Source organism: Bos mutus, chromosome 25 (assembly GCF_027580195.1).
Source record: "Bos mutus isolate GX-2022 chromosome 25, NWIPB_WYAK_1.1, whole genome shotgun sequence".
Lineage (NCBI taxonomy): Eukaryota > Metazoa > Chordata > Mammalia > Artiodactyla > Bovidae > Bos > Bos mutus.
In genome coordinates this window covers 33,385,423-33,403,559 of record NC_091641.1, presented here as the reverse complement: position 1 = coordinate 33,403,559, position 18,137 = coordinate 33,385,423, and the positions used below count along the sequence as shown (strand labels likewise).

The 18,137-nt window shown below is 42.5% G+C and overlaps 1 protein-coding gene across 2 annotated transcripts in view; it reads right to left on the bottom strand.

The window, feature by feature from the left end:
• Positions 1-18,137, bottom strand: part of GRIN2A (glutamate ionotropic receptor NMDA type subunit 2A) — a 446,329-nt gene that overhangs the window by 134,350 nt on the left and 293,842 nt on the right. For both annotated transcript variants that reach the window (XM_005889409.2, XM_014476279.2), the window contains exon 3: positions 11,624-11,738. In XM_005889409.2, coding sequence (XP_005889471.2) covers positions 11,624-11,738 — 115 coding nt within the window. The remainder of the gene's footprint in view (positions 1-11,623; positions 11,739-18,137) is intronic.

Genomic DNA, 18,137 nt, shown 5'->3' with positions numbered 1-18,137 from the left:
AATTTTGTTTGATGGAATGAATGTGTGACTACATAAGGTTTATATACTCCAAATTCAACCATCTCTATTTAAGGGGAATGCTTTTAACTGAAAAAAATCAATCACTTAATAACTGAATATTTATGGAAGACACACCAGGTGACAGGAACTGTACTACATCCATCAACAACATTTTACTTGGCATTGTTACTGTCCCACTCAGCAGAGATTACTCTCGGTGCAACAAGACACCACTTTTCTTATTTCCTTTTCTCCTGCACCACTGCTGCTAAGCATGTATTCCAAAAGAAGAAAGACGTACAAAGGCTAAGAAGCAGGAAGCCTTGATAACCAGGATGACCTAGATCAAACCACTTTTTTTCAGGATGACAAAGAGTAAATTCATGTCCTAAAGCAGTAGTTCTACATCTTTAATGGGCATCACTAGGGGAGCTTATGACAAAGCAGAATCAGAAATGATTCTTCCGTAGGTTTGAGGCAGTGCTAATATTTTGACATCTTTTCCACGGTGATTCTGCTATGGCTAGCCCATGGGATTTTATTCAGTCATCTTTGGGGGTTCTGTTGAAGAGCTTGAGATGCAAGAACAACACAGAAATAACATAGAAATATAAAAAATAACCAAAATAATAACAGTACCACACTTGTAAATTGACCATATTAAAAGATGTTCCTCATTTGGAAAGGATCATGAGAAAGTTCCTTCATTCTTGTGTCCATTCTACAAATAGTTACTGAGTCTCAGCTACTGAGTGCCAGAGATAGAATGGCAAAGGAAAAACCTGAAGGCAAACAGTGTTCCTTCCATGCTTGTCAGAGCCAGAATTCACAGCTTCATCAATGCGCCACCATGGTTTTTCCAAGCAAAGCGAGCACATAGGAGAAGGCATAATGTATTTCTGGCCACTTGTAGGATATGTAAACAACGCACTTCAGTTTTAACAATTCGCACAATTGCTCTATCAATTGTCACTTACTGGTGTCTTCTCAATTACAATTTTCCTCCATGATTTCTTCAACATAATCACTGGAGTATGTGTGTGCAGATGCCAAGCATAATGTCTGCATAAATACTTCCGCCTTTTAGCAGGATGAACCTTTTGGCTGGTAATTGATACTGCATGCACACAGACACACACAAGCAAACACACACGTTAGAAATCTGCACGTGAATCACGAGACTCGCTCAGCCATCTACGCTAAATGTGATGGGAAAGCGATGGAGGGGTAGTTGAAATAGAATGATGTAGAAGGGAGGGAGTTACAACTTTTTATAATTAGCGATCCCATCATGAAAGAACTGCACCCCGTGTATACATCATTGTGGGTGACAGCCTCGATAGAGCTGGTAACACAATGATATGCCACAGCCAGAACGGGGGATCAATCTTAGCTTTTCCTAAGATCTCCTTTATCATATCTGTACTAGGAATTCTTTAATTGTCATCTGCTTTGTTATGCATGAGATTCAGAAGCAGGGTACAATTCCCTACTTCAAGGAGCCAGATTGGAAGGTGGGACTTCAGTAGAATGAAAAAGACAGAGCACCTGTGAGATGTGATAAATGCTGATACCCCAGGTTCCGACTGGCTGGGTTTGAGTGGAACCTGCTGCCTCCAGTGAGAATAAGGAGGTGGTGTCACTCTACGGATGGGAGGAACTCCCTTCATTTCCCCTCTAAAATATCCCTTCCCACTACCCATTACTGAGTATGATGTAGGTATTAGGAACACAGCCTGTGGGGTCAGGCAAGCCTCCATTCACATCCTGCTTCCATCACACGCAGGATTTGAACCTAGTCCCTGGCCTCCCTGAGCCTGAATTTCCATTTATGAGGCAAGAGAAAGAATACCTACTATAGATGAGGTGTTGAAATGACTAAATGAGATCATGGATACAAACTGCTCAGCACAGTTCTTGATATAGAGCAGATCTTAGTAAATACTGGCTGAAGTCGGCTTTCTCAGCAGATTGTAGAGAGGCCCTTGTAGGCACTGAAACAGTGCCTTGTGGTGCAACTGAAGAAACACGTGGAGGGAACAGACCTTTCCTTGGTGGGGCTCACAGTCCAGGCGAAGATGAATGTGCAAGCAAACAATTACAATGTAAGCTGTTAACACTCTTAGGGGCTAGTATATAGGTTAGTACAAAGTGGAAAGGACTCAATTCACTTTGGATTATCCAGAAGGGGTGTCCTTGGCAAAAAGAGGGAAATGTTCAAATAGATAGGATCTGAGACAGAGAATGAGCAGATGACAAGCAAATATAAGGGCTTGGGAGATCTTAGGAGGATAAGAAGGAAGCTTTCTGTGATGGGACCCAGGAGAATAACCATATTTGGGAGAGGAAGATGATGACTTTGGTTTTGAACAAGATAAAAGTTGGAGGGCTATGGGCTGTCCATGTTAGGGTGTCCGGGTGGCAAGTCTGGTAGACCAGGAGATCTGGGCTGGAGACAAGGACCTGGGAGTCATCACAGTGAGGAAAGCAGCTGAGACCAAGGGCACCGAAAAGAATGCAAACAGAGTGGTCCGATTAAAGGGGGCAGTGGATGTGTGAGAGATGGGAGAGGGACCCTCAGTTTAAGAAGAGGTAATCATGGGTCTCCCTTCTGTCTTCTGGGGCATCTCTATTGTCCTCAATTAGCTTCCCTGGTGGCTCAGATGGTAAAGAATCTGCCTTCAGTGCAGGAGACCAGGGTTCGATCTCTGGGTCAGGAAGATGCCCTAAAGAAGGGAATGGCTACCCATTTCAGTATTCTTGCCTGAGAAATCCCATGGACAGAGAAGCCTGGTGGACTACAGTCTGTGGGGTCTCAAAGAGTCATACACGAATGGAGTATACACACACACAAAGCTTGTCTGTATGTATGTTACATTAGTATGCACACATGTTTTCATTTTAAATCTGGTATAACCCTAAAATGGTAAACGGAATTATTTCCAAAGGGTTTTTTAAAGTAGTTCATAAGAAAGTGATTCAATGTGGAGAAATCTAATCTATTACTCAATGTCCCCACCCTCAAGAAGACTTCCCCAACTAACCAAGTCAAGTCCACCGCTCTCTCCCTGGAGATGGTTCAGTTATGAGCTACTTGGGGAGAGGGAGTGGTTTCCTACCTATCTTTGTGCCCCGCCCCAGTGCAGATGAAATGTTGGCCACTGAGTTGGCCCACAGAGGGTACTGACTGTATTGGCCCAGGCTGCCAATTGGCTTGTATCCAGGATATTATTTTCAAGCACCTCTGGGCTCCAATCTTTTGGCCACCTGATGTGAAGAGCCAACTTATTGGAAAAGACTCTGATGCTACGAAAGAATGAGAACGGGAGGAGAAGGGGACCACAGAGGATGAGACTGATGGGATGGCATCACCGACTCAATAAACAGGAGCTTGAGCAAACTCCAGGAGATAGTGAAGGACAGGGAAGGCTGGCGTGCTGCAGTCCATGGAGTCGCAGAGTCAGACACAACTGAGCGACTGAATAACCACTGGGAAGGCTTGGACTGATTATGCTCCAATGCAGAGCAAACCCACTGGACAGGGGGAGAGAAGCAAAGGGCGTGGAGGTTCCAGTGAGCTGGAGGGAAGCCTGCTCAGCCCTGAGCTCCGCGTCTGCTGAACACAAGCAGGATGTGCACGGCATTGGAGTCGTCCGCATCTGCTGCACACAAAGACCCAGCAGAAAGCCAGTGTCCCTCTAAGGGCTTGTCGTGTTTTCCAAGACACCCTCATTACACGCTGCTGCTTCCAGGGACGCTACTGAATGACCTCGGAGATGAAAAGAAATCTCCTCTGAGTCCCAGACTAACAGCTCCCCCTTTCCGCATGCCTTCCCCTCTGCTGACCTGCCTTATCAGACTATGCTGCTGGGGGGGGGGGGCGGCTTGCAGGATAACATGATGGGTATTTACCTGCTCCATTGGCTTCCTCTTTCTTCAAGACAGAAGCACAAGAAGCTATTTCTGAAGCACTGGATCCCCTGAGCAGCTGAGAGAACAGAGCAACTACAGGAAGCATTTGTACATTCTAAGCTCAACTCGGCAGCAGTTCCCCGAGCTGCCTTTTTTTGGGGGGGAAATTGCTGTATTTCAACAGAAATATGAAGGAGGACATGCAAACTATTAAAAAGATATTTTTTTCTGTAGATGGAAATGGAGTCTATCAAGGGCAGCCTTCTTTTATGCAGTGTTATCAACTGCACTGCAGTGACCTCCCTTGTAAACATGCTTCCTGGCAAACGAGCCAGGTCCAAAGGGCAGCAAGAATTCACAGGTGTGAGCACAGCCCGACCCAGGACTGGAGAAATCTGACCAACGAGAATGATTTTACAGCTCCGAGAGTGATCCTCCGATTGTGGAACTTCAAAAGGTGGAAAAATAATCCCCAAGTGTAACCACCAAAGGCAGACAGATAGGCTTGAGTTCACTACCTCCCATTATGGATAAGAAAAAAAAGTAAGTTGCATTTTGACTTTCCATTTGCAAGAGAAAAGAGAAGCCAGAATTTGAGGGATTAATAAAAGAAAGTGAGGATACAGGAAAGCATTACAGGAAAGAAAAATAAAAAGCATGTTCAAGATCTCAGATGCATAAAGGAACCAGCTCAGACATGGAGATGTGTGCCACTTAGGAAGGTGGGCTACAGGGTACATCAGAGGGAAGAGTGGAGCTAACTCCTGGGGACAGAATCCGACACTCTCCTGAAGCATCACCAAAATGCACAAAGCCCCACCCCATCCCTCTCCACATACACCAGAATCTAAGTTCAGTGAATCAGAAATTGCTTTTTTGTCTCTTCTGTTCACTGACAGATTCCAAGCACCAAGAATGGCACCTGGCACACACCAGACCCTGAATAAACATTTGTGGAAGGGATGAACAAAGCAAGTTGTCACTCAGAGCTTGGGTGTACCACCTAAAGGAAATATCGTGCAAGTGTTCAATTAACAATGGTTATTGTTGTCATCAATAGTACCCATGTCATGGAGCTGAGTATGAAAATTCAGTAAACATTGGGAATTAATCGTACAGGGTATCTCAGTTTGAATGGCTTCAAAACATATCGTTTAATTAAGATACAATGGCATGCAGGAAAATAATCAAATCTTTTGTGGTGGCTTGATGGATTTTGACAAATGTTCGCGACAGGGAATATTGTCATAACACTAGAAAGTTCCCTTGTATTTTTCCTATTAATTTTCTCCTCCACAAAAGCAACCATCATTCTCATGTGTGCATCCTAATTCGCTTCAGTTGTGTCTGACTCTGTGTGATCCTATGGACTGTAGCCCGCCAGGCTCCTCTGTCCATGGGATTCTCCAGGCAAGAATCCTGCAGTGGGCTGCCATGCCCTCCTCCAGGCATCATTCTGATATGTGACCCCACAGACTAGTGTTGTCTCTCCTTGAACTTCGTACAAATGGAACATGACATACAGTATCATCTTCTGTGTCTGGTTTCCTTTGTTCAACATAATGCTTCTGCAATTCATCCACATTGTTGTGGGTATTACAAGCTCACAACTTATTCAAGTGTAGCAATCCACTTTATGGGTTTCCCTGATAGCTCGGTTGGTAAAGAATCTGCCTGCAATGCAGGAGACTCTGGTTCAATTCCTGGGTCAGGAAGATCTGCTGGAGAAGGGATAGGGTATCCACTCCAGTATTCTTGGGCTTCCCTTGTGGCTCAGCTGGTAAAGAATCCGCCTGCAGTGTGGGAGACCTGGGTTTGATCCCTGGGTTGGGAAGATTCCCCGGAGATGGGAAAGGCTACCCACTCGAGTATTATGGCCTGGAGAATTCCATGGAGTGAGCAACTTTCATTTTCAATCCATTTTATGAATATATATATATATATATATATAATGTATTTACCTATATCCTTGTTGATGAATCTTTGATTTCTTCCTGATGTTTTGCTATTATGAATGTCTTTCACAAATATTACTTTTGGGGTATATGTTTACATGCCTTTGCAGTAATACCTAGGAGTGGAATTGCTGGATCATACCTAGGACTGCTGGGTCATACTGTTGGTCACTCAGTCACGTCCAGCTTTTGTGAGCCCATGGACTGTATCCCACCAGGCTCCTCTGTCCATGGAACTCTCCAGGCAAAAACACTAAAGTGAGTTGCTGGAGTGAATTGCTGGAGTGAAATTGCTGGATCATAAGGGCTTCCCTGGTGGCTCAGATGGTAAAGAATCCACCGGCAATGCAAGAGACCTGGGTTTAATACCTGGTTGGGAAGATCCGCTGGAGGAGGGCATGGCAACCCACTCCAGGATTCTTGGCTGGAGAATCCCCATGGACAGAGGAGCCTGGTCGGCTACAGTCCATGGGGTCACAAAGAGTCAGACACGACTGAATGACCAAACTGCCACATGTTCTTAACAACACTTGGTACTGTTGGTTCTTTTTATTTTAGCCAAGCAGGGGGTATGAAGTGGTAGCTCACTGTGGTTTTAATTTGCATGTCTCTGATTATCACGGATATTAAGCATGTTTTCATGTATTTAATGGCCATTTGACTAAATCTTTTGGTAAAATTCCTAAGTCAATTTCCCATTTTAATTGTGTTGATTTTTTTTTTTTTGATTTTCTTTTTATTATTGATTTATAGGAGTTCTTTATATATTCTGGATATGAGTCCTTTGATTCAGATAATTTTTTAAAAATATTTTTTCTGAATGTGTGGCTTGCCTTTTTCATTTTCTAACAGTGTCTATACATGGGCAAAAGATTTAAATTTTGATGGAGTTCAGTTTATGACTTTTACAGTATGCTTTCTTATAGCTCAAAAATATCCTCCTAATTTTTTCTTATAGAAATTTTACATTTAAGTCTGTTTTTAAGGTTTTATGTATAGTATGAACGGAGTCAAGGTTGCTTTTTGTTTATTTTGCATTTTTTTTCCCTCACTAAGAATATCCACTTGACCTAGCAGCACTCATTTAAAAGGCTTTCCTTTCTCCCATTGTTATAATTACTCATCAAAAATCATTTCAATATATATTTATGAACCTATTTTCATTATCTCATCATTATACAAGACATTAGCTACAGAATTTTCATAGATAAGTTTTGTCAGATTGAGGAATGGTCCTTGTTTATCAAGAATGGATATTGGTACATACAATATCACATGTAACACAGATAGCTAGTGGGAAGTACAGCACAGGGAGCTCAGCTCGGGGCCCGCTGATGACCTAGGGGGGTGGGATGAGGGGGTGGGACGGAGGCTCCTGAGGGAGGGATGCATGTACACATATGGCTGGTCTATGATGTTGTACAAAGAAACCAACACAGCATTGTAAAGCAATTATATTCCAGTAAAAAAAAAAAATGGATATTGGATTTTGTCAAATGCTTTGTCTGCATCTATTGAGATGATTATATAATTTTCTCCTTATTATGTCAATATGGCAAATTATATTGATTTATTTTTTGATGTTAAACCAATTTTGCACTCCTAGAATAAACCCCACTTATCCATAATGTAGTTTCCTTTTCCAATATATTGGTGAACTATGATTACTAAAATACTGAGAATCTCTGTTTAGATTTGCATTATTTCTTTTTAAAATATTTGATAGATAGAATTTCCAGTGAAGCCATTTAGGCCTGAAGTTTTGTTTTTTAAATGGGAAGGGTTTTAGTTTTGAATCAAGTTTCTCAGGAACTATTCAGATTGTCTATTGGCTTTGTTGATTTTCTTTATACTTTATGTTCTACTTCGTTGATTTTTATGCTTATCATATTCTTCCTCTACTTCATTTGGGTTTAGTTTGCTCTATTTTTTATCTAGTGCCTTAATGTAGAAGCTTAAATCATTGACTTTACAATTTCCTTTTTATAAAATTATAAGCATTGAAAGCTATGAATTTCCGTCTTAGCATGTCATCAACTTTATTCTTCAAATTTTGATATGTTGTGCTTTCACTGCTGTGGTTTAGTTGCTAATTCATGTCCAACTCTTTTGTGACTCCATGTACTGTAGCCCACCGGGCTCCTCTGTCCATGGGATTACCTAGGCAAGAATACTAGAGCGACTTGCCATTTCTTTCTTCAGGTGGTCTTCCCGACCCAAGAATCGAACCTGTGTCTCCTGCATATCTTCTTATCATTAATTTTTATTTCAATGCTGCTATGGTCAAAGAATGCACTGGGCATATTTTAATCCTTTTAAATAGACTTATTTTAGGCTCCAGCATATAGTTGGCTTTGGTCACTGTTTCAAGTGCACTGGAAGGAATGTGAACTTTGTAGCTACTGGATGTAGCAGCACAAACTCCAAAGCTTCCTCTTCATCATCCCCCTGCAGGAATCTGTCACTGGCCCCCTACCCCAAAGGCAATGCTTCTGTTTGCACAGTCTTGTCTTCTGATACTAGTTAAGTATAATATGACTTCCACACTATATCCCATGCCTTCCTACCCCTAGGTCTGATGTGCCAAGTGAAGACAAATCTGGGGCTGCTAAAGTGGTTCAGAGATATGGCACTGCTTGTCCAAAAAGATGTGATAACAATATAACCCTTTTTCCTTTTCATTATCTTTTATTCTGCTTTCCATGCACTATTATGATGACTAATTTGGCTCAGATCATGAACTTCTTATTGCCAAATTCAGACTTAAATTGAAGAAAGTAGGGAAAACCACTAGACCATTCAGGTATGACCAATAGATTTAAGGGACTAGATCTGATAGACAGAGTGCCTGATGAACTATGGATGGAGGTTCATGACATTGTACAGGAGACAGGGGTCCAGGTTCGATGCATGATACTGGATGCTTGGGGCTGGTGCACTGGGATGACCCAGAGGGATGGTATGGGGAGGGAGGAGGGAGGAGGGTTCAGGATGGGGAACACATATATACCTGTGGTGGATTCATTTCAATATTTGGCAAAACTAACACAATACTGTAAAGTTTAAAAATAAAATAAAATAAAAAAAAAAAAAAAAAAAAAAAAAAAGACCATCCCCATGGAAAAGAAATGCAAAAAGCAAAATGGCTGTCTGAGGAGGCCTTACAAATAGCTGTGAAAAGAAGAGAAGTGAAAAGGCAAAGGAGAAAAGGAAAGATATAAGCATCTGAATGCAGAGTTCCAAAGAATAGCAAGGAGAGATAAGAAAGCTTTCTTCAGCGATCAATGCAAAGAAATAGAGGAAAACAACAGAATGGGAAAGACTAGAGAACTCTTTAAGAAAATTAGAGATACCAAGGGAACATTTCATGCAAAGATGGGCTCGATATAGGACAGAAATGGTATGGACCTAACAGAAGCAGAAGACACTAAGAAGAGGTGGCAAGAATACACAGAAGAACTGTACAAAAAAGAGCTTCACGACCCAGATAATCACGATGGTGTGATCACTCATCTAGAGCCAGACATCCTGGAATGTGAAGTCAAGTGGGCCTTAGAAAGCATCACTACAAACAAAGCTAGTGGAGGTGATGGAATTCCAGTTGAGCTATTTCAAATCCTGAAAGATGATGCTGTGAAAGTGCTGCACTCAATATGCCAGCACATTTGGAAAACTCAGCAGTGGCCACAGGACTGGAAAAGGTCAGTTTTCATTCCAATCCCAAAGAAAGGCAATGCCAAAGAATGCTCAAACTACCGCACAATTGCACTCGTCTCACACGCTAGTAAAGTAATGCTCAAAATTCTCCAAGCCAGGCTTCAGCAATATGTGAACCGTGAACTTCCAGATGTTCCAGCTGGTTTTAGAAAAGGCAGAGGAACCAGAGATCAAATTGCCAACATCCACTGGATCATCGAAAAAGCAAGAGAGTTCCAGAAAAACATCTATTTCTGCTTTACTGACTATGCCAAAGCCTTTGACTGTGTGGATCACAATAAACTGTGGAAAATTCCGAAAGAGATGGGAATACCAGACCACCTGACCTGCCTCTTGAGAAACCTATATGCAGGTCAGGAAGCAACAGTTACAACTGGACATGGAACAACAGACTGGTTCCAAATAGCAAAAGGAGTACATCAAGGCTGTATATTGTCACCCTGCTTATTTAACTTCTATGCAGAGTACATCATGTGAAACACTGGGATGGATGAAGCATAAGCTGGAATCAAGATTGCCAGGAGAAATATCAATAACCTCAGATATGCAGATGACACCACCCTTATGGCAGAAAGTGAAGAGGAACTAAAAAGCCCCTTGATGAAAGTGGAAGAGGAGAGTGACAAAGTTGGCTTAAAGCTCAACATTCAGAGAACTAAGATCATGGCATCTGGTCCCATCACTTCATGGGAAATAGATGGGGAAACAGTGGAAACAGTGTCAGACTTTATTTTTGGGGGCTCCAAAATCACTGCAGATGGTGATTACAGCCATGAAATTAAAAGACGCTTACTCCTTGGAAGGAAAGTTGTGACCAACCTAGATAGTATATTGAAAAAGCAGAGATATTACTTTGCCCACAAAGGTCCGTCTAGTCAAGGCTATGATTGTGATCATGTATGGATATGAGAGTCAGACTGTGAAGAAAGCTGAGAGCCGAAGAATTGATGCTTTTGAACTGTGGTGTTGGAAAAGACTCTTGAGAGTCCCTTGGACTGCAAGGAGATCCAACCAGTCCATCCTAAAGGAGATCAATCCTGGGTGTTCACTGGAAGGACTGATGCTGAAGCTGAAACTCCAATACTTTGGCCACCTCATGCAAAGAGTTGACTCATTGGGAAAGACCCTGATGCTAGGAGGGATTGGGGGCAGGAGGAGAAGGGGATGACAGAGGATGAGATGGCTGGATGGCATCACTGACTCTATGGATGTGAGTCAGAATGAATTCCGGAAGTTGGTGATGGACAGGGAGGCGTGGCATGCTGTGATTCATGGGGTTGCAAAGAGTCAGACATGACTGAGTGACTGAACTGTACTGAACTGAATTTGAGAGCTGAGAGTTAGTTATGAGGAAGGAAGAATGTCGCTGGGCCAGATGTTGCCACTATACTCACAGGATCATCTCCATCTCCCTGTGAGGTCTCTCCTCTCTGACTCAGGACACAGCTTGTGTGGTATGTCAGATAAGCTTTTCCTGTACACTGAGTTTTTATATTTTTTAATAGTTAACATACATGCACTGGAAAATGTGCTTTACAAGAAACAGAACATCCCTCTCCAACCCATGACTTGAAGAATGGATACGTTTAAGTTTTGGAATTGATTGGACTCAAAGCAAAAGATCAAACAAATGAAGATATAGGGGGTTCACTCATGGGCCAAATGTGTGACTATGATACCAAGTTATGAGGCTTAGACAAACCGGAAACTGGTGTGATCACTGCCATAGAGTCAGTACTTGCTATTGTAATGATGTGAACCAAACTTCACTGACTTTAAATTATTCTAAGTCCTTCCAGGATGCTCCCTACTCAGATCTGTGAACCCAACACAGACAGCAACACACAACTTCCCAAGTCCACCCAAGGAAAGCACCTCCATCGCGCCTGACAGTATCTGTCTGTCTTGTTCCCAGTGGGGCCCTGAGATGGCATCTGCAGCTGCTCAGGGGGAAACGTTTTGGGGAAAGGAGGAGTTTGAGCCCACTCTGCCCATCCTCTCCTGCCTCCCCTGTATTCGGCACATGGAAGGCTGCTCACCTTTTCCCACTCACGGTCCTTGTTCAGCACGATGACCACCAGTCTGGGATGCACCTGGTAGCCTTCCTCAGTGAAGGACAAGTCTTTGCCATCCCACGTCACATTGACCATGAATCTGGAGAAAGGAAGAGAGAAAGACAAATGTTTAGGGGAAAATCTAAGAGGTTTCAGACAAATGAGCGGACGCCACCATCCGTGTAACGCTGAGAAGGTGTAAACTCATTGCCAGCAGCCTCTACCTGTGGAAGCATCAGTACCTGTGCAGGCTCTGCTCATCTCCATGCACTCTTTTCCATGAGCCTGTAATCACTCCCAGACTCCCGTAACTGGTTGCGATTAACAGATAAGTTGGAACATTTTTGTCCTGTCAAACTACAGACCTTTGTTCAATGATCTTCTAACAAGAGGATCTGAAAGCATGTTTTAATAAGCTACTCTAAAGGAAACTGCTTGCTCACAAGCCATATGGTATACAACATCAAAGAAATGATATCCCATCAATTCATTATTCATTCAGCTAATATTTATTAAATATTTGCTACATGCCAGTAATCAGCTAGTTGGCTGGGGATAAACAAGAAAATAGACATGATCCCTGCTCTCCAGAAGCTTATAGTCTAAGAGAGAGGACAGGTATTAATTGGTTAATTACAGCTATATGACAAGTGTTGGGCTTCCCGGGTGGCTCAGTGGTAAAGAATCTGTCTGCAATGCAGGACATGTGGGTTTGATCCCTGAGTCAGGAAGATCCCCTGAAGAAGGACATGGCAACCCACTCTAGTATTCTTGCCTGGGAAATCCCATGGACAGAGGAGCCTGGTGGGCTACAGACCATGGGGCCACAAAGACTCAGACACGACTTTGTGACTCAACAACAACAGATGACAAGTGTCAGGATGGCGGGGGTGGGGTGCATGTGCTCCGTGAAAGTGAAATGGGGCTCAGACCAGGCTTCTATAAGGAAGTGCAGCTTGACCCGAAGGATGAGGCAGCATTAACTAGATAAGAAAAGACACAAGCACACTCAAGCAAAGGGGGCAGCATGGGCAAAGGTCCTGTGGTAGTGCTTACCGAGGCCTGAGTGCAAACCAGTGCAGCTGGAGCAGAGAGCGCCAAGGGACTGTGGGCTGTGGTGTGGGTGAGAATGCGAATGGGGCAGACAGTGCAAAGCTTTTCAGGCCGTTTAAGGAGTCCTGTCTTTGCTTTAAAACAATAGAAGGACATTGAAGATTTTAAGCAGTGATATAATCAGACTTGAAGGTTGTGTAGAGAACAGGCTTGCAGAGGACCACAGTGAGTATGGGGGACTGGTTACAGTGCTCTTATTAATCCATGTTAGAGATGATGCTGGCTTTGACCACAAAAGAGGAGGAGAAGGAAGAGCAGGAGCCCCAACACACAGGATCAAGTGGAGAAGTTTTTAGCAGGTATTTAGGGACAGGTTAGATGTGAGGGTGGAGGAGAGAAGCATCATGAATGGGTCTTCAGTGTCTGCCCTGTACAACATCCATCAATTATCTTTATCACAAGGGATGCTTGTCTGTCTCACAATACTCCATCTCCAACCCTCCCTTCTCAAAACCACTTGCCAAGGCTCAGCGCTGACATGAAACAAAACAGGATTTGGGAGGGAAGGTTCTCAGGGATTCACATTTCCTTTTCAGCTTGAGAAAACTGTGACACTGTTAAAGATGTCCAGAAAACGTAGCACTTAGCAGATAGTCAGCAAATGCAGTATGGTGGTTAAAAGCAATCAAACACCCCCAGAAAGGCAGGGTATCTCAAAGCCGGAGCATTTTCTTGCTTTATATTCCCTTAACAACAAAAGCAGCTGAAGAAGTAAAATACTAAGGAACAGGACTAGAATATAACAACAATTCCACGTGACTGGCCTGATTGATCACATGTCTGCCCCCGGGCAGCCACAGCACACAAGACCTGACTTGTCCTCTGGGGAAAGAATCAGGTCTTCAAGGTGAAGAAAGTGGGGGAAAGGCAAAAAACATTTCTGTGGATCCATTCAATGGCCTCTTTGAGTCCTTAAAAATCATGTTTTTCAAGAAAAGTTAATGGCATGAAGATAATTCTCACTACTTACTGTTAAACAAGCAGAAAAGAAGATAAAAATAGGGTTTGTCTATGCATGGAAAGATTCCAGGTACTTTCTATTTTCTTTTGTGTTATCTTTGTACTCTTGAAATTTTCTGCAAATACTTTTTATTTTTAACAAAGATACTCTTTGTTTAAACACAGAAAAAAAAAATCAAACACTGCTATTCTGGAAGAGGCAAAGAGCAATCACTATCCTATTTGGTACATCTGATCATTTCCTAGGAAGATAATTTATGGATTCAACAACTATTTACTGGATGTCTATTATGTGCCAGGCCTTACAGCGAGTCCTATAAATACAGAAATAGAAAACAGTGTCCATCCCACCCCTTCCATTCTCACAATTCAGTGACACAGACACGCAAACGTTGCTAGCACGTAGAAGGCCACTCGTGTCCTGGTGCTCTGTAAATAGGAGAAGTCGTGAGAACGTAGAGGAAGGGTCCCTAATGTGAGCTCCGTGACACAGGGAGGGCTTCCAGGGGAATCTTCAGGAGCAAAGGGGTTGACAAGAGGTGGGGAAGAATATTCGGAGCAGAGGAGTCATCTTCAACAAAAGAGAGTCAGCAAAGGAAGTGACACGTGCTGTGGGATGTAGGAAATAGCTTAGTAAGAACAACAGGCAGTGGGATGCATCCACAGAGCATCTCTGAAGCCAGATCATAGGGGCCTTAAGTGTCTGGATTTTGATCAGAAGGACATGAGGATCATGGAAGGTTTTGAGGGGAGGAGTGACTCACTGCACACAGGAAACTGCAAAGCCACGGGCGAAGACCCATGAAACATCACGATGGGACACTGCCCAGGGAGTTTCAGCATAAAAACTACAGACAAAGCCCACCAGTGGACTTTATCTGGGCTGGCAAAAAAAATCCATCACCAAGTCATTCCGTATCTGCAGTCTAAAACTCACAGTTAGGCCAGCTGATTCATTGAGGGGTTTTGCTTGTTTTAAATGTAATCCAATAAGCTCTCAAGCCAAGTTTTGATTGTACAATAACTTGAGGTAACTAGAGCTCAGGTTCAGTCTACCTAATGCCCCAAATGTAAGTGAAACTGAGAAATTTAGTCCATCCACAAGAGCTTTGGAAATACCCAGCTCATTATATGTTTGGAAAAGGCAGACCAGCGGACGAATCCTTTGGGTTTGACTTGGACACCTGGCCCGGAGGAAAGCCATTCACAGGGTTATGCTGTGTGAACGGATGTTGCTGTCACCGCTTTAATCTAGGAGCTGGCATGCCCTGTTGAGCACCTGCTCTTCTTCTGATTTGCCAGTTGAATGTACTTAAATCTCTCCTTTCGTTCCCCACTTCTGTTTCCCCCACTTGTTCCCTTGCCTCCCATTTTGTAGTGAAATCAGATGGAATTAGCAGGGACATTATTCAGATGCCATTTCTTTTCTTCAGATTATATGGAAACAACTGTAAGGAAATTCTGACAACTCCAACTGTTCTGTGTTCCTTTAAGATTCAATATTCTGGGCCAATGAGTTCATATACTCAGTGTTTATATTCTCTACCTTCCTTCCTTTCTTTCTAGCTTTCTTCCTATTAAGAGTCTTCTGTCCCTTGGGAGGGGAAAAAGCCCTCTAACAGAATTTCTTTTGCTCAACAGTAATTTCATTATGAAGTTGGCAGGCAACAAGTACCTATTACCTTCAATTCCACCATCCAATTTCTAGGAAGGACAATCCATATTTCCGCAGGCTTTCTTCCCACTTAAACTTACTCTAGAGAAAAATTCTTTACCCAGGGAAAAACCATTCTACACCCCACTGCTTGGTCCCCATTAACACCTGCTGGGCACTTGTATTAAACAGTAAAATCTTATCACTGTTTTATCTCTCGAAAATTGATTACAAACTTTTAGTGACCAGATAAAGTATCAGAAATTCTGGCTGCTGCTAAGCTTCGAATTACATCTTTGATATTTCCATCAGGAGCAATAAACACACGAGGGCATGCTGGCAAAACATGGATGTGGCGAAGGCTCTGGTGGCTTGCAAAGGATCCATTTTTTGTATTATTATTGTCTGTTGATTGTGAAGTGCAAAGCCGTTTTTAATCAATGACACACGTAACAGAAAATATGTAAATTACGTGATGCACATACATCCAAGTTTCCTTTGGTACCTACAGCCTCAGGTGTATGAAGCTGAAGTCCCAGGTGAAAGAAACATTTCTGTCCCTTGTATTTTGTGCCCTATGAATGGTTGGTGTATGTGGGTCAGAAATAACATGGAAAAACATGGTGGACTGTTTTTCCTACATTATCACCACCAAAAAAATTTGGGTCAGGATTATCAAGTTCTTTCAAGATCTTATCAAGACCTGCTTTAAACAGCAGTCACCAACTACAGGCGGCTATGGGGCATTTGAAATGTGGTTAGTATGAATAGAAATATGCCAAAAAGGCATGACGAAACTGGATTTGGAAGACTTTGTATGAAAAAAAGAAAAGTGTAAAATCTCTTGAATAAATTTATATTGATTTCATGTTGCAATACTTTAGACACGTTGATTGCAATAAGATACATCATTAAAATGAATTTCATCTTCTTTTTACTTATTCGAAGTGCTACCAGATAATTTAAGAAGATAAATGGCTTACATTATATTTCTATTGGATAGCTATGCAGGACCGTCTTTGGTGTTTTGTCTTGTTTTCTTAACCAGTAGATCCATCATGAAGGCAGGGACCTCTCCTGCCTTGTTTTGTATTTTATTGCTAGTTCTGAACAGAGCGCCTGGCTCACAGGAGGTGCTAAAACAAGCAGGTGCAGAATGAACAAAAGAATGAATTGCTATCTAGCAACTGCTGGGATCAAACCCTGCCTCTGCTGCTCCCCAGCTTTGTCTCTTAGGGTTGTACATTTAAAACTCTCTGAGCTTCCAATTTCCTTCTTTGTAAAAACGGATCAGGTTAAACCATATGAACTAACTGTGACGCCTTCATGTGGTTCAACCTAACTGATCCCTAACTCCCAAGTTTTGTGAGCGGGATTAGCAATAGTTCATGGAAACATCCAGTCCAATTTCTGGTACACAGATGTTGCTAAGTCTTTACATAAAGCTTCCATGCATTTTGTAAAATAGTTTTCTACTCTGACATATTTCCTAACACACTGCCCCAAACGCAACCTTGTTAGTCCCTGTACAGCCATGCTTATTGCTACCATTCCATTCCCTCATTGCCAGAGTGCTTTCTTTTCGTCAAAAGCCAACCATATGATATCTGCTTTTCTCTTCCTGACTTACTTCACCCTGTATGACAGATTCTTGGTCCATCCACATATTAGGGCATATATGTGGAATCTAGAAAAACGGTACAGATGAACATATTTCCAGGGCAGGAGTAGAGACACAGATGTAGAGAACAGACTCCAGCTGGGGAAGGAGAGGGCGAGATGGAGTGGGAGACTAGGGTTGACATACATACACTACCACGTGTAAAACGGATAGCTGGTGGGGAGCTGCTGTCCAGCAAAGGGCGCTCAGCTCAGTGCTCTGTGATGACCGAGAGGGTGGGATAAGGGTGGCTGGGCAGGAAGGAGGTCCAAGAGGGAGGGGACATATATACACTTACAGTTGATTCACATCTTTGTCCAGCAGAAACTAACACAACATTGTAAAGCAATTATACCCCAATAAAAAGAAAGAAAGAAAGAAAAAAGTCATCCATATATGGTTTGCATCGTGTCCAACTCTTTGTGACCCCATGGACTGTAGCCCACCAAGGTCCTCTGTCCATGGGATTCTCCAGGCAAGAATACTGGAGTGGGTTGCCATTTCCTCCTCCAGGGGATCTTCCCGACCCAGGGGTCTAACCCGAGTCTCTTATGTCTCCTACATTAACAGGCAAGTTCTTTATCACTAGCACCACCTGAAAAGGCCAATAAAAAAAAAAAAAAAGAAAGAAAGAAAAAATAAGCCATCCAAATATATGCTGCATAAGCTTTTAACTATTACTTAAAATGTCTCCTTCCTCCAGATTTCTATTTTCTCTCTTTTGCCTCGTAACTCTCCTTTAACTTCCCAAATCTGATTGTTTGCAATGTTCTCTAGACATATCTATTATTCACTATTTCCCTTCAGACTTTAATTCCTTACAGTTTCATAAATGCCACCATAACCCATTCAGTGTGTCTCAATTTTCAGTTAATTTTCCATCTGCTTTGCTATTTCCCTTGTTTCCCAGGCCTTTCCCCGACTTACACTATCCCTTAAATCTCTACTTGGACTGCTTTGGGTGTCACCATTTTTTTCATTTGTCAGCTAATTTACATGTTTTGGAAAACAGAGTCACTGTTTTCTTTAACCTTTTTTCAGTTCTCAAGACACTCTCATTTTTACAAAATGTTGTGGCTCTTTCCAACGTCCTCCTGGTGGTTTGAAATCCC